Below are 25,066 nucleotides of genomic sequence, written 5' to 3'. Positions count from 1 at the left end.
CCGAGGATCTAAGTGTATCCAATTCAAGCGTTCTGAAGCCACAAATCGCTCACGTGGGCCATCATAAACGTCTGCCTACTCAGTTTTTAATATCGTTTCAAAACTTAACAAACTAAAATAATTCCCAAGTATTACTCGTTCTCCGGTCATTCAATTTCCTCCGTAGAAAGCTGAAAAATGGCAACTTCTTTGATGACCATGCCACAGTTCAGTGGGCTCAGACCCCAAATCTCAGCAGCTCCAGCACAAAGCCTGGTAACAATTTTTTTGATTGATGTGATCTTTCATGTGGCAATTTGGCAACTACATTAGGCTCATGTTTGTTTTGTGTAAACTCTAATGGGGCAGGTAGCAGCCCAGCCAATGAGGAGGAAATGCAGTGGAGCTTTGGGTGCTCGTTGTGGCTTCATTGGTTCGCCCACAAATTTGGTAAGCACTTTCACTGACATGTGTTGATTTCAGAATTGCTTTTGTAAAAAGTGCGTAAGTTTATCCCATTGTGGGCAGATAATGGTGACAACAACAACCCTGATGCTATTTGCTGGGAGATTTGGGCTGGCTCCATCAGCAAACAGGAAAGCAACGGCAGGATTGAAGCTTGAAGTGAGGGACTCTGGCTTGCAAACTGGTGACCCAGCTGGGTTCACTTTGGCTGACACATTGGCTTGTGGCAGTGTTGGTCACATCATTGGTGTTGGGGTGGTCCTTGGCCTTAAGAACTTGGGTGCTCTGTAAAAATTTTCGAAGCAGTTTGTTATGTTAAATCGATTGTTAATACTCGCTGTGCCATTTCTGTTGCACCTATCTGCCTGGTTTTAATTTTTTATGGCTTCATTTGGATGTTAAAAATAATTTATTTATTATTCTCTAGAATAAATGATAAGTGATATTAGTGATTATATTGGATAGAGAAAGAGAATGGATGAGGAAAAATTCCATCGACGCCCCAAGTCAAAAATATTGAATCAATCCACAAACTGGGGTTTTGAGAATTAATATTGCATACACTTGTCGTTTTTAAATTCGATTTACATTAAGAAAAATATATAAAAATATGTCGTCAATTTAGTCCTTTTTTATCTTGTTTTCTTACATAATACCGTACAACTATGCACACAAATTATTATTAGTTTCTATGGGAAAAATTATCCGATCAAAAAGTTCATGAACAGTTTATAGAAATATTGTATGAGAAATTTGAATATTTGAATTTTGATGGCATCGATTTAAAAGAAAAAAAAAAAGAAACGATAAAACAAAATCATTTTGGGTTTCAAATTCTTGGGGCGGTGGGCCTAGTCAAATTGATCCGCTTCGACATTTCTTTCGATTTCTAAACACACCTGCGTTTTGTAGCCGGTTCCGTTGGAAGTCCCCAAAACGGGCAACAAAGCCCAAAACCTGTAATTGAATATCTCTCTCTCTCTCTCTCTCTCTATATATATATATAGGGAGCCTCTAAGTTACAATAATTGTAACATACATTTTTCATGTGAACCACACAAAATTGTAGGACCCATAATTTGTGTGGTTCACATGAGGGATGTATGTTACAATTATTGTAACTTAGCATTTGCCATATATATATACCGGGAAAAAAAAATTCATTATGCATATTACCGTACTAACAAATCGTGCAGTAAATTTACAACAAATAAATGACTAAAGTACAGGGAGAAAAGATAATGCGCTCGTGATAATAATAAATGATATCTAAATTCAACATGCATAAATAAATTTAAGCTTAATTTGTTTCAGTTCTCTCCATTAGGATGGCAAATTAACCCGAACCCGGATCAGACTTGGATAAACTTGGATAATCCGGTATGGGTTTAACCCGCGCCGGAAGGTAATACAATGCAGATCCAGGAATGATATTTTGAACCCATATACATTTCGGGTCCGGATCCGATTTTATCTCAACTCAGATATCCAAAACCCGGACCTGAATACTTTAAGTATAAAAGGTAAACAAAAAAAAAAAAACCCTAATGCCTTAACCTATTGCAGCCGCTTTCTTTCTTCTCCATCTTCTCTTTTCATTAAACCCACTGCAACCGCTTTCTTTCTTCTCCAATTTCTTTTTGGGAAAATATCCACCGTCCATCTGATTTTGTCTATTTTTTCAAAAATACACAAATCCTAATTTTTTTGGCTGCACTCCACCTAAACTTATAAATTCTTTCACATTTCCACCTCCGTTTACAAACCGTCAATAAAACTAACGGAATTTTGTCCAAATTACTTTTTTACCCAAAAATAAAAAATTACATATTTACCCTAAATAAACGCCAAAATTTCTTTGGGCAGCTTCCCAGCCCCCAAAGGCTTGTTGATTGTTTGTGGCTCTTCTGTTTTATTAACGACAGAGACAACTCAACAACACCATCTTCCTCTTCATGGCGCCAAACCCCCCTCTATTGAAGTATTATCCTATCTATCATCAGATCCCGAGGGAGACATTCCTAATTTACCATTCTATCCCACTGTTTATTATTATATTACTATTATTCATGGTAGTAGTAATGATAATGATAATAAGTCTCCCCTTTCACGTGTCTTCCAAGCCAAGCCGAAGCAACCTCTAATTCCAAATACATAAACAAATTCGCTTATTCTTTCTTCTTCTGAGATTTTCATTTTGACTTCGTTTAGAAGTTAGTTAGAGAAAGGCACAGGGACGGAGACCGAGACCCGCGTATGTTTATTTTTGTTTTCTGTTTCTGTTGTTTTTTTTTTTGTTCGTTTGATCTCTCTCCACTTGGTGGCCTCCAATCGTGGTCGTTGATTCGCCCACGGTGGACACCTTTTTGTTATTAAGTTTGGCGGTGAATTGTTCTCACTCGTTTTGTTTCTCTTCTCTTATTCTTCTCTTCATCTGCAAACCGTCAATAAACTATGGCTGTTTTCATTGGTGGGGAATAAACTATGGTTGTTTTCATTGCTTGCTGTGCTGGTGGACCACTATGCCTCCTTTTTTTTTTTTTTCTTATTACATATCTTAAACGACGTCGTTTTTGAAGCCCAAGTGAAATTATCATTTTATCCTTATGACGTCAGCAACGTCTTCACAGTTTGCAAATGGAGGTGGAAATGTGAAAAAAATTATAAGTTTAGGTAGAGCGCAGCAAAAAAAATTAAGGTTTGTGTATTTTTGAAAAAGTGGATAAAATCAGGTGGACGGTGGATATTTTCCCTTTCTTTTTCATTCACTCAAATGACTTGAAAAAATCTTTGTATTGAAATGAAGACAAAGAAGAATGCGCCCATTAAGGCTGATCATCGTTTTTCCGCCACTCTTGCTGGTTTTTTGTCACCAAAAACTACCGAATCTCCACAACAACTTTCCGACGATGCTCTCCTCAACGCCGACGACAACACCAATGCCACCAAAAATCTGAAAACTCGGCAACCCTCCATCAATGTTCATTTAGCTATGGTATCGAGATTTTGGTGATTTGAGGTTTGGAGATTCGTGGAAGTAACAGCGAGAAAAAAAGAAAAGAAAATTATAATAGATATCTGGGTTTGGAACCTGCAATCCAGAAACCCGAATTTTTCCAGGTTCAACTCGGACCGAACCCGGAGTTAAAATATTCGGATTTATATCCGAGTTCGGTATACAAAATTATCATCTGGGTCCAGAATCGGAAAGGCTAAACCCAGACCCGGAATCAGATTTTGCCATCCCTACTCTCCACTGTGAGAATGCTTGTACAAACAAATGCCATGATATATTTGTTGCAATAATCAATCTATAGTTTTTTTTTTTTTTGATTACATGAAACTATTGCTCAGATTACAACTCATATACATGAGACTATTACTGATATTTACAAATCAGACTATTACTGGGACCAACTGACATCAATGCTAATGGAGCTCTGCCCAGATTTTAACCCTCACAAATATTCGAGGGATGTCTACTCCTCACTCATGGGTAAGGGAGAAGACTACATTCACTCAAATTAATTGAGGAATGAAATACCCCCATAATACTTTTGTGGGGGTTCGAATTGCTGCCCTCCAACTTGGAGGGCAGCAGCCCTGGCCACTCGGGCTACTGCCCGAGTGGTTATAATCAATCTATAGTTTGAAACTTCAATTGACATAATTTTTTTTTTTTGGGCTTTTGAGAGAGAAATTAGAGTGTTCAAGAAAGAACTCTTGAATTGCACTTCTCATATAAGCATATAGTATCTCCATTTGGTAAAAATCATAAAATTTTATAGAAGAAATAAGCACAAAATATATCATTGATATTCTCACATATAATAATGAAATTGAAAAAAAAAAAAATCAATTTCATGAGAGTGTATTTGAAATAAATGGGTATACTATATCCTTATCTGACAAAACATAAAAAACAAAGGGATTCAAATATAATTTACCAACTTAAAAGCGTTTCGTTTGTTAGCCCACGTGTGAGCTCGCTAGCCTCGTCACCTCACATCTTCGCTGAGCCACAGTAACAAAGAAGGGAGGAGTGAGAGCTGGAAGCTGCAAAGGAGCAGAAAAGCCCAGAATCCAAAGGAAGAATACTTATAATAACAACTTCAATTAGAAAATTAAAAAAAAAAAATTCAGCGATTCCATAGAGCATCGAGCGGAAGAGAAACAACGATGAGTATATGGAACTACGTCGTTACGGCTCACAAGCCGACAAACGTTACTCACTCTTGCGTCGGCAATTTCACCAGCCCGCAAGAACTCAATCTCATCATTGCGTAACTTCTCTTCCTCTTTTTCTTATTCTTCTTATTATCTGTTTATTTGAGTATTTATTTGATTAATTTCATCTCCTTGTTTCAGATATTTCGTTCTGATTGTATTTTCCTGCTCTAGGGTTTTGATTCATCCAATTTTTGTTTGTTCTCTTCATTTCCTGTTAACTGAGCTTCTATTAATTTAATCAGCAAAATTTTCTATTGTTTGGTTTATAAATTGCTCATTTATGATTCTTGCTTACTTTTTAGTTGATTATTGTTCTCGTTGTTGCTGTTATTATTATTATTATTTACATTTGTTCATTATTAAGTTGTAATTCATTTTAACAGTGCATTTTTTTCCCTGCGTGGGACTTATAATAATGTAATTGAGAAAAAAAATTTTGTTCCCATTCGGTGTATATTGCTTTGCTTTGGAACAGATTGTGCTAAATCTAATTTTTTTTTCGTTATATATTTGCTGAAAGATCTGTGAAAGAATTGTTGTGTGGTTCATTCTGGTGTCACGAGTACAATTTTGAACTAATTATTTTGCGCCATTTTCAAATTTAGTTGGATTTTGTGTTGAAAATGCATTTTGATCCATTGGCAGTCTATTTATAGTTCAATCTTCTTTCAGGAAATGTACACGTATCGAAATACATTTGCTTACTCCTCAGGGACTACAGGTATCATTCATTATTTTTCTTCTTATATTCTTGCATAAATGTACCCGTTAGTGCTTCAATTGGAGCCTTGAGTGTGTTGAGTTGCGTTTTCCACTAATAGAATACAGATGCACTTTATGCTAGGACAAGGTTTGTTGACATTATGTGTTTTCTTGTTCAGCCTATGTTGGATGTACCGATATATGGAAGAATTGCAACGCTTGAACTTTTCCGCCCTCATGTGAGTTGCCATTTTTATTCTCCTAAGAGTTATACAGTTAGAGCTCTGATATTGGTTGTGGTTTGATTTTATTTAATGTTTTGTGTTCATATCAGGGTGAAGCACAGGATTTTCTATTTATTGCAACAGAAAGATACAAATTCTGTGTTCTTCAGTGGGATGCGGAGTCATCTGAGCTCATTACAAGGTTCAAGCATTAAAAAAAATAAAAATAAAAGAAGAGTGACAATTAGCTTTCATCCTTTGATTAGCAGATGTTTGACATTGTTTAAGCTCATGTTAAAAAGGGATATCTTAACAATGGCCAAGAATTTGGGATTCTTGGCAACTGTGAGAAATTTGGTCTCTTATATAGGCTATTAATGTTTTGTTTGATCCTTTTAGTTATCATTTGCCTTAGTTTTCCATGATCAATTTTCTATCAGAAGGTTGACTATCCCCATTGAATCATTCATAAACGTCAGAAAGTAGCTTTTGATTTTTTGATTTTAAAGAGTTTGTAGATTTAGTCTTTTATGTGTGAGAACCAATTAACTGTTGCATATCTGTTGCATTCTTGCACTGACAAAGTTTTGCACTTATTGTGTAGAGCTATGGGGGATGTCTCTGACCGTATAGGCCGTCCAACAGATAATGGTCAGGTAAAAGCTCTCATGAATTTTTCTGGTTGTTTTATGTTTCTATGTTTTTTTTATGGCTGAAATGTTTTCCTTTTAATATTAATGAAATTTTAGCAAAGGTCATTCCACTTCCGCTTTCACTCTATTTGGACCGTTTCTTCTGCAGATCGGAATAATTGATCCTGATTGCAGATTAATTGGACTCCATTTGTATGATGGGTTGTTTAAGGTATTTGTTTTGACGCTAACTCTTCTGTTATGTGCATTCTTTTCTATTTTTTATATTTAATTCTTTTTATGCATAATTTTTAAATCAATTATTTTTTATATTTTTTTTTGCTCAGGTCATTCCTTTTGACAATAAAGGCCAGCTCAAAGAAGCATTTAACATTAGGTATTCCTTTTGATTTTTCCCGATGCTTTCGAGTGGAAAAACTTGGCTACTGTATATATTTGCTGTGCATTTGTTAGTACTTTCAACACTCCAAATTCATATTTCTTTGTCTACACAGGCTGGTAATAGAGATCAAGTATGGTTAGGTATCTGCCTAAGCTGCATTCTAGCTTGAAAGTGCTTGCTAGCCTTGAGTTTGGTTCTCTTGTTTGATTGGGTTCAAGCATATTGAATTGCAAATGGCAAACCTATTATTTGTCAGTCGGAGATTTCAGATTCAGTCCTTCAGAAATTTGCTAATGTTGGATAATGTGGGTTAATTAAGTGGTGGATTGAATATAGCCTCTAAAACATGCATCGCAGTTGATTTCTATATTAATGTTCTTGTTTTCAATTGAATGTGTATTTCTTGCTTTATCTGTTTCCTAGTATCGGTGTAGTTTAGTTGAAAAATGACCCAAAGTAATACATCCTAGACGCTAACCTTTTCTTTTTTCCTTTTTTTTTTCTCCCCCCAAGGCTGGAGGAACTTCAAGTTCTGGATATTAAGTTTCTCTATGGTTGTGCAAAACCAACAATCGTAGTGCTCTACCAGGTTCATAAATTCTTCATCTTCTTTATTTTTATTTTGGAAATGTGGGTTTTACTTTTCTATTGCATTTACATAAATTCTTGTAACATTATTCGTATTGCCCTTTTTTGTGCATCTTTGATCTGGTCACTCTAAAGTTGAAAGGAGATCCATAATAGAAGTTGGGTGAGTTGATGAGGGAAATTATAAGAGTTTGGATATGGAGAGTCGCCTGTGTATGTGAAAAGATTTCATTGCATAGAAAACATACTTCCTGTTTCATATGCGGATATACCCGTGTCCGACAAAGCTAGCATGATTCTTTACCTTATTGAATATATTTCTGAAACATTATGGGTGCTTTGGATTGTTTCATAGAATAATTGCTTTCCTGACAGTTACTATTTTTCATTTTAGAGTAACATAGAATAATTGCTTTCCTGACAGTTACTATTTTGCATTTTAGTGAGTAACATAGAATAATTGCTTTCCTGACAGTTACTATTTTGCAGCTTCCATACTGTTTGATGGTCATAAATCTGTGTCGTATATGAAAAGATATCTTTAATGAATTGTGCTTGCCTATCAAAGCAGGTAGGTCTTACAAAATATTGTTCAGATCTTATATTTCCCTCTCATTGTTGTAGGATAACAAAGATGCTCGGCACGTTAAAACATATGAAGTTGCCCTGAAGGATAAAGATTTTGTTGAGGGGCCTTGGTCTCAGAATAATCTGGACAATGGGGCTGATTTGCTCATACCAGTACCCCCACCTCTCTGTGGCGTCCTTATAATTGGAGAAGAGACAATTGTCTATTGTAGTGCCAATGCTTTTAAAGCAATCCCAATCAGACCTGTAAGTTATTCCTAGACTTCCTGCCAATTTTATTTAAGCATAGAAACAGTATTTTTCTGCAGAATTACCAGTGGCAATTGGTTCCGTATGGCTTTTGACTTATTTTCTTTGGTACGCTAGTCTATCACGAAAGCCTATGGGAGAGTTGATGCTGATGGTTCTAGATATTTACTCGGTGATCATGCTGGGCTTCTTCACCTCCTCGTCATAACCCATGAGAAAGAAAAGTAAGTGATTCGGTCTCGAAATAACTGTCAAATGTTGTAAATCCTGTAGGAAAAAGTTATAGTTTGAATTAACTGTGCCTGTAACACAAAAAAAGCTTAGCTCTGATCGTAGACAATTTGTTTTGATGGGATCTCTTGTAAATTGTTCTGTCTATTTGTTGTCAGGGTTACTGGACTCAAAATTGAGCTTTTGGGCGAAACTTCTATTGCATCTACTATATCATATCTGGATAATGCGGTTGTGTATATTGGCTCAAGCTATGGAGATTCACAGGTTTGGTGGACATGATGTTTGTATATGTTTGTTTATTTTTCTCTTTATGTCTTGAAAGCATTTTCCTGAAGTTTAAAGTAAATTCTGCTTCAATATTGAGCTAGCATTATATCTGTCTATGTTTGAAAAATCCATTTTGGGTTCTGCAGCTATGTTATTTTATAGATGGTTGGTAAATGAAGAGAAGAAGAGCTGCGTTGTATGCAAATCCTACTATTAAGTCGTGTGAGTTTTTAATATAGGAAAATTGACACAAATATTTTATAAAAGTCCCTGACCATTGAAATCTATAGTTCTTACAGAATAACTAATTAATAGTGAATTTTCTGGAGTAATTTGTTAATCAAAGTAATAAAACTTATTTTTTCAAACTACCTCAATCCATTGTTCCTTGTTCTTTAACCTTTTATCCCACTTACTACCCAATTCAATATTCGGAAAACTTAATTTTAATTATGCACATGCATGGCCACTGACATATCAGGTGCTTCTCTTATAATATCTGAATTTAGAGATGCCATGGGTAATACCAGAAATAGTTGGTGAAACTTCACCTTATAGATGCAACAGCCAGAGTTATTCATGAGATATCCATCTTTCTTAATACCTTCACTCAAGAAAATAGGGATGATCCCTCCTATCATTCTTTGCTGTGTGTTTTGATGTTTTCAACTTGAAGGAATAAATAAGATGAAAAAAAGTTGTCCATGTTGTGTTTATAGTTGTAAGTTAAAAGTAATAGCTGAATTTTTAAGATAATTTGTGATAACGAATGTTGACATTCTATGTGTTGCCAAAACAGCTTATAAAACTAAATCTACAACCCGATGCAAAAGGTTCATATGTTGAAGTTTTGGAAAGATATGTCAATTTGGGGCCAATTGTCGACTTCTGTGTGGTTGACCTTGAGAGGCAAGGCCAAGGTCAGGTTGTAACCTGCTCTGGAGCTTACAAGGATGGTTCTCTCCGTATAGTTCGAAATGGAATTGGAATTAATGAGCAGGTATGATTTATTTTTTCCTTTTGTCCCTGCAATTTTGAATTAGTGGGCAGGTATGATTTATTTTTTCCCTTTCGTCCCTGCAAGTCTGTTAAGTACTTGTACAATTTCATGAAACTCACTTTTGGTGCACATATGCGACATTGTAGGCATCAGTGGAATTGCAAGGTATTAAAGGAATGTGGTCACTAAGATCATCTACAGATGATCCATTTGATACCTTCTTGGTGGTTAGTTTTATCAGCGAGACACGAATTTTGGCAATGAATCTTGAGGATGAGCTTGAAGAAACTGAGATAGAGGGTTTCTGTTCTCAAACGCAGACTTTGTTTTGCCATGATGCTATCTACAATCAACTTGTGCAAGTAGGTTTTCTTATTGTATCTACTCTTTTAAAACAAGTAAAGAAACAGAAACAAGAAAATGTATGCTGATGATTTAAACAAAGTGCAAAAATATATCAGCTGTCGACTAGTCGACAAGAACTGTCCTGTAAGGAGAAATAAAATTGTACAGCTTTTAATGTGTAAACCCGAAATTGACCATAGACTGTAAGCAAATATGTAGACCACTGAAACAAATTCAACCGGCCAGACTTATTTACAACCTCTTCCCAGTTGAGTTGAATAGAGAAAGAAAGAGGGGTTGGGGGGGAAGGTAGCTTATTTTGTGATAAATGCCCAAAGAGATGCACTTCTGTTTACTCTTTGGGGCATATATGTTCACACACTCACTAATTTTTATCTGTAAATTTGACCTAAACTGATGTATTCATTTGAGGTTAAATAGATTTTCCATGAAGTCATCGACTTTACTCTTTATGATGGATGATGCGATGGTAGGCATTAGTAATTAATTATGTTCTATTTATGATTTCAAGGTCTTGTTTTGAGAAACAGCAGCTAATCATGATATGTCTGTTCCATTTAAAAGAAGTGAATATCTGAAGCTGATAAAAATGACCTGAGTCATTTTGTTGCAACCATTTCTTCTTCAATTTGCTTGTTTCTTCAGGTTTATAATGTATGTACTTGTGTATGTAATAAATGAGAATAAGTTTCTTACTTTTTATGCTCTAACAGATCAAACTTCTGTGACAGGTAACTTCAGGCTCTGTAAGACTTGTCAGTTCTACATCCAGGGAGCTGCGAAATGAATGGAAATCTCCGCCCGGTTATTCAGTTAATGTTGCAACTGCAAATGCTAGCCAGGTTGTTTCCCATCCCATACTATGCCTGGTTCTGCCTACTCAGAGTCAAGTGTGGTCTTTGCATTCTTAATTCTTTACTCAGTTGCTTCTTTTAATGGCAAGCCTCACCTTAGAAATGGAGTTGCGTGCAGCCTGACTGTTGTTTCTTTTAATGGCAAACCGGACCTTAAAAATGAATTTGCATACAGCCTGAGTGGATAAGGAACAAACTGCTTTATAAGCTAGTGTTGTGGTTGTAGATCATAGTTTTTATCTGTTGCATGTAGGGGTGTGGTCATCCAAAATAAAGGCACAGAAACTCATTTCCATCTCTCTTGTATTTAATATTTTTACATCTGTTCTGATGACTTTTGGTGAGCTTGAATATTTTAAGTGACCTCTTGGTATTCTGCTTTAACTTCCAGTTTGGCGTGTTCTAGTTTCAGTTAATGGTGTAATTTTTGTACTATTTTATGACAGGTTTTACTAGCAACTGGCGGTGGACATTTAGTTTATCTAGAAATTGGTGACGGAATATTGACAGAAGTAAAGCATGCACAGCTGGAGTACGAGATTTCATGCCTTGACATTAATCCCATTGGTGAAAATCCTAGCTATAGTCAGATAGCTGCAGTTGGAATGTGGACAGATATTAGTGTTAGGATATTTTCACTCCCTGACCTGAATCTCATCACTAAGGAGCATTTGGGAGGAGAAATCATACCTCGGTCGGTTCTTCTTTGTGCCTTTGAAGGGGTATGCTTTTGCTTCTGCTTCAACTTTGTTGATTTACTTGCAATCCATTTTGAGGAGCATAATTTTATGTGTGGCACTTGCAAGAATAGTCGCCGTGTATAACTTTAAAAAGTTAAATGTCTCTGATGAAATCAATTCGTGATAGAACTATGGGTCCATTTTAGATTAATTCTTTTAGTATAGAAGGATACTAAGCAAATGTGTGTGTCATTTTATTCTTTCTTTTTTTCCCCCCTATGAATAACTCTTCTGCTTATTTCTTTTCAGATTTCTTACTTGTTATGTGCACTTGGGGATGGCCATCTCTTAAACTTTCTATTGAACATGAAAACCGGTGAGTTGACAGATAGGAAGAAGGTTTCTCTTGGGACCCAGCCCATAACTCTCCGTACCTTCTCATCCAAGAATACCACACATGTATTCGCTGCATCTGATAGGCCAACTGTAATTTATAGCAGTAACAAGAAGCTGCTTTATAGTAATGTAAATTTGAAAGAAGTTAGTCATATGTGCCCTTTCAACTCTGCTGCTTTTCCAGACAGGTACACCTTCATTATCTGAGCTGTGTAGAATGACTTATCATTTTCTCTGTTATTTATGGATAATTTAGTGTGACACCACTGGGGTGTTAATTGTTGAATACAATTATTCATTTTAAGAAAAATAGTTTAAAGCAAAAAGATTTGGGTAAGACGAGAAATTATGAAATTCATAATTTTACCGAGCAAATATTCTCATACCACTCCAAAAGTCTATGAAATTTATTTGCAATAACTTGCAACTGTGCGGTAAGACGAGAGCGTTATCTTAATAATGTGTGTGCTGGGATAGTGTTAATTTATGACGTGCTTAGCAAGTTTAAGTTATTTTGGTAAACAACCTTGATCTCCTTACTTTGTTTTAGTTATATCCTGTGTAATGATCAGTTTAGAGCCATTAACTAGTTGTTTTTTATCTGCAGCCTTGCAATTGCAAAAGAAGGCGAGCTTACTATTGGCACAATTGATGACATCCAGAAGCTTCACATCCGCTCTATACCACTTGGGGAGCATCCACGGCGTATCTGCCATCAGGAACAGTCCCGGACTTTTGCCATCTGTAGTTTGAAAAACCAGTCATGTGCAGAAGAATCTGAAATGCACTTTGTTCGTTTGTTAGATGACCAAACATTTGAGTTCATATCAACTTACCCACTTGACACTTTTGAGTATGGCTGCTCCATACTCAGTTGTTCTTTCTCTGATGATAGTAACGTTTACTACTGTGTTGGTACTGCATATGTTCTACCAGAAGAAAATGAGCCAACAAAGGTAAAGATGACATTTGATGCAGTTGTCTTTTATTTTCAGGTTGAGAACTGAAATTGTGAAGACCGCTAATTTCTTACTTGCATTTCTCTTCTTCCCAATCAACATTGCAGGGCAGGATATTGGTTTTTATTGTGGAAGATGGAAAATTACAACTAATTGCAGAGAAGGAAACCAAGGGAGCTGTTTACTCTTTGAATGCCTTCAACGGCAAATTACTTGCTGCCATCAATCAAAAAATTCAGTTGTACAAGTGGATGCTCCGGGATGATGGTACACGTGAGCTGCAATCTGAGTGCGGACATCATGGTCACATACTTGCCCTCTATGTACAAACTCGTGGAGATTTCATTGTTGTTGGTGATCTGATGAAATCAATTTCTCTGTTGATCTATAAGGTAAATTGTTAGCCCTCAAATATATGTACTATCTATAATTTCTCGCTGAATGCCAATGTATGAGGTTGTTTATTCTTTTGCACTCAGTGCTTCCATTGACTTTAAAGGCGGTTGTTTATCTTCTGTGCATGCAAATTTTATTTCCTTTCATTTGTTTTCAGCATGAGGAAGGTGCTATCGAAGAGCGAGCCCGTGACTACAATGCAAATTGGATGTCAGCTGTTGAAATTCTTGATGACGATATCTACCTAGGTGCTGAAAACAACTTTAACCTCTTCACAGTGCGGAAAAATAGTGAAGGTGCCACAGATGAGGAACGAGGTCGTCTTGAGGTGGTTGGCGAATACCACCTTGGAGAATTTGTCAATCGGTTTCGCCATGGATCCCTTGTTATGCGCTTGCCGGACTCTGATGTGGGCCAGATCCCAACTGTCATTTTTGGAACTGTTAATGGGGTCATTGGGGTTATTGCGTCACTTCCACACGAGCAATATCTATTCTTAGAGAAGCTCCAGACAAACTTGAGGAAGGTGATCAAGGGAGTTGGAGGGTTGAATCATGAGCAATGGAGGTCCTTTAACAACGAGAAGAAAACTGTAGATGCTAAGAATTTCCTGGATGGTGATTTAATAGAGTCATTTCTTGATCTCAGCCGAACCCGAATGGATGAGATTTCTAAGACAATGAATGTTTCTGTGGAGGAGCTTTGTAAGAGAGTTGAGGAACTTACGAGGTTGCATTGATAGTGTCCAAAATTCAAGTATTTTTTTGGTTCTTTTATTTATTGCCTTTGTTTCCTTATCTTGTAACATCTTCAGACATATCTCTTGTGGCCTTGGAGTGTGTGGGGAGTTAGGACCGGCGGCGGGTTGTATGGGGGCATCGCATAAAGTGAAATTTACACATTTTTTGTTTCATCTAATGTTATAGACTTTCTTGGACCCCTAGTGGCTTGCGTGGATTGTGCATGTTTTGGCTTAGAAATTATGATTTTTCATTTTTGACAATGTAAAATGGCAATGGAAAATGTCCCTTATTGATCACAGAAGGCATGTATCGGCCAAGAGTAGGAGTCTAAGCAGGAAGATAGGGATGTTGGACATGCATCACTTGTGAACTAGACTCTAGAGTACGAATTGTCAAGCACTTTTTGTCGTTACTTATAACCATTATTGCAAATATCATTACAGCTCTCTAAAAATCTTGGTATTTTTTCTAGAGCCAAGTACGGTTGATTTCAAAAGTTTAATTAAGCTACAAAAATGTATGCACCGTTCTATCTATTGGCACACGAAGATGCTTTTATGTCCATTAGGGAGCCTCTACATCTTTCTCGTCTGCCTGTTTCCCCTCATATTTTGACATGATTTTATACCCCGGATTTTGAATCCCATGTTTCTCCTCTTTCCCTTATTTTTCCATTTTTTTTTCGGGGGAAGGATCTTATGATTTACCATAAAGGTGAACAATTTCATGAGGCATGAGCACATATTCTCACTATCATTTTGAAGCTTTGTGGGTGTATAGATCTCAGTTTTTAATACCTGTCACTGGCATCTGAAAATCCTATCTGCTATAGTTTGCCGAGCATTTAAAAGAACAGAGCATTACTACTTACTAGTGTTAGCACAATCACTTTAACATATCACTAGACAGTTTACCATAAACTCAAGTACCCAACCATGACAAAAGAAAAAGGATGAACAAGATGAGACTAAATGCTGCCACTACTGCAAAAGGTTTCCTCTTACGCAAGTAAATTTGGCAAGTGCAGTTTATTGTTAAAAGCAATAAACTGAAAATAAAACTCATTATCCACCAAAAAAGAACAGGATTCTCAAGCTCCTGCTTCAGGTGACCGAGTCTGTCGCTGCAACTCATCATCGGCATTCCTAAAAAACTGATCCCAACCACTCCCTGGCTTAGTATCTAAGTAATCATAAGGGACGGCTGTCTTCAGACCTGGCCTAACAGCGCATTGGCTCTCCACAATTCTAAATTCCACATCATCACCTTCTTCCCCAACGTTCTGCTGCAATTCCTCCCAGGCAAAAAGCAGAGGCAAGGTAAAAGCACCCCACGGATTGAAATCCAAAATCTTAACCCGCTCATCCTTCGTGACATAAACATCAAATGTGTAATTTTCTGACTCAAATTCTTGTCTCACATTGCTGTCAAAAAGTTCTTGGATCAACACTTTAATATCATTTTTCTTCTCAGATAGAGCAGGATAACACATCGTGACCTCTCGCTGGGAAATTCCAACTAGGCACCGACCACGTACGAAACATCGGAACTCCATCTCTGGTCGTAAGGATGGATACCACTTGCGGAGGGCGAGAAAGAAACTTGGTGGTCTTGTCAAGGTCTTATCATTGCATGAATCATATGCATGACACAAATCATGAACCAAGGAATCAGATGACCGTAGTAAGAGTACGATCTCACAGAATGAAGTGCATCGAAGGGTCCCAGAAGTGCTGATCCAAGCGGCATCTTTTGGTGCACTCCAATTCAGCTTAGGGAAAACTGCACCCCCAAGGGATTCAATAGATTCCTTGATCTTTAATTCTAGTTCTGGAAAAGATGGAGGAGATGAAGGTTCTGCTTCATCTCCAGATCCTTCAGAGACCCGATAGTCCTCTTCTTCAAAAGCATTGTGGATTCTATTTGGCAGCGCATCGTCATTTGAAACGGAAGCGGGAAGGAGAAAGGGCCCAGAATCATCAAGAAGGTACTCCACAAAATATTCTGGAAGCTCATGAATCAGGGTTCTTATGGACACAGATTTAAATTTTGGGTACCATTCTTGAATCTGGCAACGGTTAACTTCTTCCTCTGTCATTCCTAACATTGTAGAATAATGGCTCAGCACGGTCAATGTATTAAAGCACTGAAACTCCTTCTATTATCTGGTTTACAACAAGCAGAGCACATTGTCATAAGTATCACAGAACCGAGCAAGATAACATACAATATCACTTGTTATTTATCGTACTAGCTCAGTAACAACAATCAATAAAAAGCACAATACTTGTTTTTTCAGACCGTGCCTATAAACTTGTAACAGATGCTATCGCTAATTAGCAATAATAATACAAAACATATGCAAGAAATCTAGAATACAAGAATTGGGTGTTAAATTAGGAATATCATAAACAAACAAAAAAATCAATATAAGTTCATAATATATCTACATGCAAACATTACCAACAAGTTGTAGCTAACAGCTTCTAATTCATCAAGTAAATATTCTTTAAAATCAACAAGAAACCTCAAATATCTGAGCAAATAAACAAATTTCCGATTCCTAAAACCCATAGAAGAATCATTTCACCTAATTTTCTCTAGAAACAAACAGATATTCGGTCCCCTCTTTTTGTGGTCAAGCAAGATAACCATCCCAATAAGACTCTGAAGTCTGAATTTGAGATCCTTCGAGTTTGTTGTAGTCGTGGAAGGCGAATCTAGGGCCCACAGATCCATCCAGTTATGAGCGGGCTGGGCCTGGGCTTATATGTTTTTTTATATAAATTTTTAATAAAACTATAAACTTAGGGAAAAAAAAACTTAAATTATAAATGATTATGCAATACATGATTATCCAACATACAAAATACTTTTAATACAACATAATAAACCATAAATAATACTTTTAGAATGATTTAGCTAGAAAGATTATGCCAGCAAAGCTTTCTTATTCTGTTAAATTATAAGCATGTAATGCAATTTAAAAATCGACGCATATGCAGAGATGCTTCCTAATCAATGAGAAAAGAAATAAACAAGCAAATTGTAACTTTGCCCAAAATAAATAAACAAGGAAACGAATAATTGCAACTTTATAATCACATTAATATGTATGTATATATATATATTCAAAATTAATACAGAAATTATATTTTTTTCTACAAGAAAAAAAATAGAAACTGGCGCTGATTATTTCTACCTCAAAGATCAATAGATCACGTGGGTATGCTACTATGCTGGATGCAAGGCTTAGAGTGGGTTCATTGCTGCTGGCGTCCGTGCGTCGCGCTGCAGCCGCTGCTGGTGCTAGGTTCGTCGCGACTCGCGTGGTTGCCTGCCGGCAGCTGCAGTGCTGGGCTTGCGACGGTCGACAGTGATGATGGCTGTGAGTGAGGCAGCGACGACTGAAGGTGTGTCGGTGTGGCTGGTGTCGGCTGTTTGATGCACGGTTGGGCGGTACGCGGCTGGTGTTTGTTTTATTTGTTTTGTTTAACACTTCAACTTAGGGTTATTGCTTTCTGGGCTAGGGGGAACGGGCCGGGCTTCACTGTTGTCGCTTTTGATTTTGATTTTTTCTTTTCCTTTGAACTTTTTTATTTTATATATAATAAAGCCCGGGCTTTTTACACGAGGCCCACAACGTACGGGCCCTAAAATTTTGGGCCCCTGTCCTTAAAATATACGGGCTGGGCCGGCCCAGGCTTTTTTTGGGCGAATCAGAGCAAGGCTCGTCACAATGTAAATAATTAATCCTCGTTATATATTCTCAACAAAGAACTAGGCCCAGACTTCCAAACCAAACAATGAAAAAGGGGAAGAGCTTCGCGTCAGGTGCAGGTGGGCGACACGAAAATTTTTGGGAATGGTTATTTATCATGCGGCTGGTAGTGGATGTGTGCCGATCAATTCCAAGAATATGTAGTTACGTACGTGTGTCGATAATGGATGTTAAAAGTGTTGAATAATGTCATCTTATTATGAAACCACAAGCACTCGTTATAGTTATGACCATTTTTCCCATAAAGAAAAATAAATCACTAGATAAGTGCACGGTGGGTAATTATGTCCAATGAGTACGCCCACCGATGCAAGATATTTGTCGCATGCCATTTTCTACGTGATGCAGCACGCGTAGAATTTGCTGACGGCAGATACAGTTTTTGCCCTTTTTCTTCGGCTAAAACGAATCGCATCGTTGATGTTTTTTTTTTTTTTTTTCTTATCCACGAGGTGTTTTAGAAAAGGCCCCAACTGTAAGAGGTATTTTTAAACCCGTATCACAATTCAGATTAGAAGTTTCTGCTCGAACTGAAAGGCACAAATTCTCCCAACAAAGGCGATTTCTCTGCGACTCGAATTGAGGAGCAAACCCAATCAAACCACTTAAGGGGACTCTATTGTCAGTGTATCCAATACTTTATTGGTATCGTTGTTGTTTTGTTTGTGACAATAATGGACCCCCAACATAAAATGGACCCCACGCACGATTTCCGTTACAACCACGTAATAGGAAAGAAAAGGACCAAATTTGGGCAACCAGTCAACCCGTGATCTGTCTTAGATGAGATTATTCAGCACTTCACGACTTCATAAGCAGAGCACACTATCATAAGTTTCACTAAAGAAGGAAATTGGGAGGCGATTTTTTTTTTTTTTTTGGGGGTTAATGAGATGTTAATTGAAATGAAATATAGATGTGTAGATCCATTTGTGCGTAATAAATATACTCATCAAGTAAATAATACGTTTGATTTTACGGTTTGTTTGGCAGTTGATATTACACGACATAATTTTTTTTTCTTTTTAAATTAAAGATATGTATAAAAAGCTTAAAGATTCCATGGGGTTGTAGATCCTAATGTTGGATTAGTTGACATGATTTAAGTAATTAAATGAAGTTCTGATTTGGTAAGATTTTAAAGAATTTCGGTATAAGACAAAATTTGACTTATAAGGAGGATGGATAAAAACAATTTGAAAAAGTTATAAGAACACGTATACATTTGAAAATATAAATCCATAGATAAATTACACAAAGCAATTTGGAATCCCATAAAAATAAGAATTAAAAAAGTTAAACCTTTTCAATAAACAATTAACAAAGAGGGATTTGAACACAATAACACCCTTTGCCTTCCTTGCAAGTTTATATGAACATTCAATAAGAACTAACCAAAAAAAAAAAAACAATAAACAATTTAATGAAGTTGGTGTTGGGATTATATGCTTTTTTTAAAGTATATTAGTTTATTTTCTAATTAGTAAAATATTTGAGATATTTTCAATTGCATAAATATATATTGAATAAGGTCTGTTTAATCATATTATATGTATTTATGTGATCATCATATAGATTCACAGAAGATATAAATACAAGTTATCTTCTGATTAAATAAATTTAGTTCGCAGTTGATAAATAGAGTTGGACGTTCTATTTATGTTTAGACTGAGTAAATTCATTGAATAATTTGTCTTAATCATATATGAATTTACTAATGTAATTTGACTACATTGAGCTGGATCACATATGAGATTTAATTAACCTTGAAATAACTATCAGACTTATTAAATCTCATAGGCATTAATTTTACTATAATCTTAATTTTGAGTTAATTATGATTTCATGATTGTAATTGTTATTCCATTTGAGTTACCAATGGGCACGACACACAATTGTGGTCAAGATTACCCAGTATCTTGGTGGGAGCAATTATGAGTATTGAAGTTATAGATTAACAATATAGAATTTGTACAACACATCTCTTGATGAGTTTTTGGCACTTGATCATAAAATTCTTTGGTTAGAGTGTGTCAATATATTTAGTATGTTGAAAATGATTATTAGAGAAAACCAGTAAGTATCAATGAATAAGGTGTAATTAAATCAATTGGACAGTTGAGATATTGATTTAATTAACGATGTGGTACAAAAGATTATGCAGTAAAAAAATCAATGTGGCTTGGGACGAATTATTATTCAAGCATACAATTATGGAAGCCAGTTACAATCTTTTAGTGGAGTAGATTTGGAATTAAATAATTGGGTTAGTTTAATTACATGCCTAATTATTCTAGCCACTATTATATGTCCCCAAATGATCCCCGAAATTGACTGCACCACTACTGGATTAATAAGCAAAATAACTAGCTATTTTGATCAAAAGCCTAAATATATCATTTAGTGGAAAGCTCAATTTAATTAGCTTGTGTGTAAGGGGCCTTATGTTATTTTACAAGGTGGTCCCCTATAGAAAAAGCAAGTAACGTGACTTTTGATTTTTATTATTTAGAGCCTAGGGGTTTTACTAAAGGGGATATACAAAAGCTTATTTTCTCTAATAAAAAAAAGAGCAGTCATTTTTTACAGATCAGAGAAAAAGATTTTTCTCTCTAATTTTGAGAGAAAAATTTTCTCGTGCTAGTTACTTTAGTGGTGATAAAGGCGCCCACACGTCAAGTGCATATCAAACCTGAGTCATAACCTGGAAGATCATTGGTGACAATTTGTGATCCAACAAGCGTGGTGGTGACGGATCGTGATCTAACAGGAGTGGTGGTGATAGATCGTGATCTGAGAGCCTAAATCACTTAAGCAGAAAAAGTCAAATCGGATTTTCAAGGTACGATTTCTAGATTACATATTCTTATATATTATATGAGAGTGATCCTACAAGTTTTTATAAAATTTTGAAATCTGATTTTTCTCCAACAATTGGGTATATCAACTATCTATCAGTCATCATTGAAATGGGAGGCAGAGGGCATAAAAACCTTACATGCCATTATAAAAATTAACCGACATGTTCTCTATAACGTTAACATTAACAATATTACGTACCAAAAAACCATAAAATTTTGATCCTAGAATGAAAATATGTACGATAAGTCATATACAATTTAAAACATAATCGATACGTGGGACATTAGGTGGTTTTTATACAAACACGTGTACATTACTTGGTAAAAAATTTATGCCAAAATAAAATCATATGATAACTCTCGTTCAAAATTTTAGAAAGGTAAACTTCATGCCACGGCTTATGATTAACATTTAATTAAGGCAACATTTGGTTCGTCAAGCAGTGCCACTTCACCAATTACGCAACAACAACGCAAGGTTACAATTACATTAAGTCAATAGTAACAACTCAATCGTGTCTTTGACAGCGTTGTGTCTCTTGGCAAGTTGATTAATTAATCTTCAGTCTTTCGTCCATAGTCGACTGGTAGACTTTTCAGAGCGATTAGAGAGCCGAACAACTTTATTAAATGTGTACAAATTATAATTAATTATACATTGGTAAATCATACCCAATCCCAATACGTCACACACTGATCAATAAAAATTATTAGCATAAATTTTAGACGAGTATAAAATAATTTCATCAACAAGTACATTGTACAAAGACATTCGCAATTTCCGTAACATCAAAACCAATCATTTTATATATTATATGAAATTAAATCTATTATAAGAATATAATTGTTATATGCAAATAATTAGTAGCTTATATATCTAAAAGCCTTGAACAGTCAACAAATTGATCAATAGACCTGTGATGCATATGTGTTCAATTATTGTATATTTAAACTCTCTATGTTCATCCCCTTTTTGAAATGAAAGAGGGCCACCAAGAAAAATGAGAAGTGGTGAAGCAGATGATATAGATAAAGAAAAAGTCGATGATGATAAGAATGAGCAAAATGAGAATCTTTCAATTACCAAACAAGACAATGGACAAAGTTTACTTTTTCAATTTTGTCCCGATCCCTCCCTATGAGTATATCCATCTCTCTCTCTCTCTCTATTAGGGATGGCAATTGTACCCGCAAACCCGTAAATCCGCCCAAATCCATCCGTCAAAACCCGCCCGTTGCGGGTAATTTTACCCGTTGCGGGCGGATTTAGTATTATAAATTAAAACCCGCACATGGATGCGGGTGGGTTTGGTATTAACCTTATATCCGGTGGATACCCGCATGGATATCCACCAAACCCGCAATATTTTTTCCAAATATTTTTAATTTAATTTTAATCTAAAAATGTATAAAGAAAATAATGTCATTAATCAAATTACCAAATAGCCAAAGGCTCAAAGTTGTGTATGTGTGTATGTGACCTATCTCATATTCTAAAGTCATAATCTAAAGAAAACTAAAGGCATTTTCCTTCGAATTAGTATTTGAAAATATTAATCTTAATTATTATTATAGGCATTGTGTTGGATGGGTGCTTATGGTGGTGAATGAAATGAATATCTTCTCTTGGAGCTTATTTTAAATGATAATATGAAATGTAATTATTATTTTTAGATACTAGTTTGTGTTTTTTAAATGGATTTGTGTAATTTATACTTAAATTTGAGAATTTGTGTTGAATTGATGTGGAAATTTTAATTTTTCATTTACATTATTTAAATATAAAATTGAGTATGTTATATGGAATTTGAGGTTATTATTATAAATTTATATATTAAACATTTGTGATTTTAAATACGGAAACCCGCAAAAAATCCGCCGGATACCATTGCGGGTTTGGTAATTGTTAAAACCCGCTGCTGGTGGGTTTTTGTAAAAAAATTAAAACCCGCTGCGGGTTGCGGGTGGGTTTGATAATTTAAATTTTGTGCGAGTTTGGGTTGGTAATGGCAAACCCGCTGCGGGCGGTGCCCATTGCCATCCCTACTCTCTCTCGTGTTGTCAATTAAGAACAACAAGTAAGATACCCCCCTTCGGATTCGGATTCGGATTCGGATTCGGATTCTCAATGGCAAATCACCTCTTTCGTGTATTGTTTATTTATATGATTAAAGAATAAATAAAAGTTGCTTCTCTTTCGGTCTTTTTTTTTTTAAAGAAAATTGGAATAGAAAGTTGTGAGGTTAAATGAATTTATTAATATAGTATAATAGTCAAATCAATTCTTAGTCAATTTCTTACATTTTTCCTTTCTTTTTCTTTTGGAATCTCAACTCACGGGGCGTTTGGATCCACACACATCCACCAAAGTCTCATCTAGTACGTATTATTATAAGATTCACTCATTCACACCTCACCTGATGATATATTTGTAACTTTTTACTTAGTGTTGGAATGTACCCAACAATTTGGAACTTTTAATTAATACACTATTACCCTCGGCTTCCGAGACATATTAAAAGTGGAGTAGTGATATTCAAACAGAAAGAAGATATATAATTTAACTATTGCATCGTACAATGCAAGAGAAAAAAAAAAAAAACAAAATTAATCAACACCTTAATACTATATACGATGTTATAGTTTATTATGTACTCCTTTAGTTCGTTTATTGTTATTATTCAAATTATATCTAAATAAAGCTTTAGCACCTAAGCCGAGTCCTCATATTAAATGCTCAACTCGCCCCATTATAACCACTGTCTTTTTGAGAAATTGCCATGCACATGCAAATTGCAAATGGGCCAGAGAATTGTTGGGATTTATTTTCTTTTACTAATTTAATTGGGTAGATATAAATTCCTCTTCTCGTTAATATAGGTGGAACATATATTCCTCTAGTATATATTAATTAAGGATAAAAATTTAGACTGTGTCATAATAAATTGTTAAAGTTAATTTTGATAGATTTTTAGTTATAAATATCAGTAAAACTTAATTGTAATATAGGTGAGACTGCTTGAATCATCAAAACACAATCTACACCTAATTTCTCATTACACCCATTACAAAAATTTTAAAATCATAATTTTCTTGTAAGAACGTCTTAATTTCAAGGACATCCCTACCTGTGTCTTCATTAACGTATTAAAGTGTAAACCAAATCAAACGGGATACTAATATATAAAAGCCATCGCTTCTTTTTGAAATTTCGTCATAAAGTCTTTCCAAAAGTTATGGCTTCCAGGTTGAGTTTGAAAAGTCAAGTATGGATGGCTTGCCCATGTTGTGCGGCCATAGCAAAGAGGCTCGGACGGATTCAGAACGAGAAAAAACGACTTCGAGGAAACCCACTTCGATAAAACATTAATTTCGTTTATAAAATTGAAACCTACCTTTTGAGTAGCAGTCTTCGGTGAAGATGCAAGCTTTGCAATTGTGATTGGAGAGATGCTAGAAAGTCATAAGGATTGAAAAGTAATTTTATTTGAGTTTTTTTTTGTACTATAAAATTTAATTAAAGAATGAGTGTAATGAATATTTAAATGGGTTCAAATAATTTTACTGTTGTAATAATTTAGTATATAAAAGAAAATGTATTTTTCAAATGACGCATGCTGCCTCCATAAAAAACAAAAAACAAAAAACAAAAAAAAGTAAATTTTAGCCACGAATACTAATATTAGCATAATTTCTCTTTTCCTATTAGTCTTCTTGAAACTTCTAAATTTATGTCTAAACATTAAGAAATTTTAAAATACCTCAGATGTATTGTAACCAATTGATGTATGCATGACGTGTGTAATTGAATTTAATACAATCACCACTTACATGATAGTGATTCAAAATAAATACACACATGTCATGATATCATTGCTTGTTGTATGAGTAACATGATACCTCAGATATATTCTAGAGTTTCTCCTAAGCATTTGCAGAATCATCATTTGATGTCATTACTTGCTATTTAATTAACTAGCAAGTTAACATTAATTACCGACCTTGAAATAAGCATAATTTAATAGTTGATTGAATAAAGACTATTCCCAGCTAGTCAATTGCTACCAATCTTACCAAATATTCCACTTTTTTTTTTTTTTTCTCAATTTGACAAGTTCGTGTGGTTTCAATTAGTATTGATTGTGCTGAAAATAGACTACCAAGTTTGACCATAACAGTATACAAAGGCAATGTTTCTTCTTCCCAAAGAAATGGAATTGCTTGTTTCACAACATCAAAAACAAAAAGTCACATTAGAGTGATTCTTGATTTCCTTCTATTTCAATAACCATATAAACCCATATTTTTTGAACCTAGTGTAAGAGCGATCAATAAGAAAAAGGGTTAACAACTGATTATTTTAAGCCTCAGACAGTATTTAACTTTTTGATTGCTAATGTTTTCTCTTTTTTTTTTTTTTTTTTATACTCGGTACCTTGATTTTAATATAAATAAATTGTCCATAATAC

The 25,066-nt window shown here is 35.3% G+C and overlaps 3 protein-coding genes across 4 annotated transcripts; 2 read left to right on the top strand and 1 right to left on the bottom strand.

Annotated features, from left to right (window-relative positions):
- Positions 1-87: 87 nt before the first annotated feature.
- LOC102623297 (photosystem I reaction center subunit psaK, chloroplastic) lies at positions 88-899 on the top strand. Its single transcript, XM_006468206.3, has 3 exons — positions 88-255; positions 349-429; positions 508-899. The coding sequence occupies exons 1-3, from the start codon at positions 178-180 to the stop codon at positions 733-735; spliced, it is 387 nt and encodes a 128-aa protein (XP_006468269.1). The 5' UTR covers positions 88-177; the 3' UTR covers positions 736-899.
- A 3,553-nt stretch (positions 900-4,452) lies between these two features.
- LOC102623596 (DNA damage-binding protein 1a) lies at positions 4,453-14,155 on the top strand. 2 transcript variants are annotated; one of them, XM_015527082.3, is made up of 19 exons: positions 4,453-4,727; positions 5,347-5,395; positions 5,556-5,615; positions 5,711-5,802; positions 6,205-6,256; positions 6,402-6,464; positions 6,580-6,629; positions 7,149-7,224; positions 7,848-8,057; positions 8,178-8,284; positions 8,450-8,558; positions 9,361-9,561; positions 9,708-9,923; positions 10,659-10,769; positions 11,228-11,503; positions 11,771-12,045; positions 12,465-12,813; positions 12,924-13,208; positions 13,370-14,155. In XM_015527082.3, the coding sequence occupies exons 1-19, from the start codon at positions 4,624-4,626 to the stop codon at positions 13,949-13,951; spliced, it is 3,267 nt and encodes a 1,088-aa protein (XP_015382568.1). In that variant the 5' UTR covers positions 4,453-4,623; the 3' UTR covers positions 13,952-14,155. The 2 variants fall into 2 exon arrangements, with proteins under 2 accessions (XP_015382568.1, XP_024951408.1); XM_025095640.2 differs by lacking the exons at positions 4,453-4,727; positions 5,347-5,395; positions 5,556-5,615 and having other exon boundaries at positions 6,350-6,464.
- Positions 14,156-14,829: 674 nt separating this feature from the next.
- LOC102623887 (uncharacterized) lies at positions 14,830-17,499 on the bottom strand. The gene is made up of 2 exons (XM_006468208.4): positions 17,158-17,499; positions 14,830-16,120 (listed from the first exon to the last, which is right to left on the bottom strand). The coding sequence occupies exon 2, from the start codon at positions 16,060-16,062 to the stop codon at positions 15,046-15,048; it is 1,017 nt and encodes a 338-aa protein (XP_006468271.1). The 5' UTR covers positions 16,063-16,120; positions 17,158-17,499; the 3' UTR covers positions 14,830-15,045.
- Between the last annotated feature and the right edge of the window lie 7,567 nt (positions 17,500-25,066).

This window comes from Citrus sinensis, chromosome 2, assembly GCF_022201045.2.
Source record: "Citrus sinensis cultivar Valencia sweet orange chromosome 2, DVS_A1.0, whole genome shotgun sequence".
Taxonomy (NCBI): Eukaryota; Viridiplantae; Streptophyta; class Magnoliopsida; order Sapindales; family Rutaceae; genus Citrus; species Citrus sinensis.
Note: the sequence above shows the minus strand (reverse complement) of the source record. Positions and strands in the feature narration are given on the sequence as shown.

What these genes read in the sequence shown, in the direction of transcription:
- LOC102623596 (XM_015527082.3), top strand. Translation starts at nt 4,624, where the DNA reads ATGAGTATATGGAACTACGTCGTTACGGCTCACAAGCCGACAAACGTT. An exon ending in AAAGAAGCATTTAACATTAG is followed by an intron (nt 6,630 to 7,148) that starts GTATTCCTTTTG and finishes TCTCCCCCCAAG; the next exon opens with GCTGGAGGAACTTCAAGTTC. An exon ending in TCTGCTGCTTTTCCAGACAG is followed by an intron (nt 12,046 to 12,464) that starts GTACACCTTCAT and finishes TTTTATCTGCAG; the next exon opens with CCTTGCAATTGCAAAAGAAG.
- LOC102623887 (XM_006468208.4), bottom strand. Translation starts at nt 16,062, where the DNA reads ATGTTAGGAATGACAGAGGAAGAAGTTAACCGTTGCCAGATTCAAGAA.
- LOC102623297 (XM_006468206.3), top strand. Translation starts at nt 178, where the DNA reads ATGGCAACTTCTTTGATGACCATGCCACAGTTCAGTGGGCTCAGACCC. An exon ending in CAGCTCCAGCACAAAGCCTG is followed by an intron (nt 256 to 348) that starts GTAACAATTTTT and finishes CTAATGGGGCAG; the next exon opens with GTAGCAGCCCAGCCAATGAG. An exon ending in TTGGTTCGCCCACAAATTTG is followed by an intron (nt 430 to 507) that starts GTAAGCACTTTC and finishes CATTGTGGGCAG; the next exon opens with ATAATGGTGACAACAACAAC.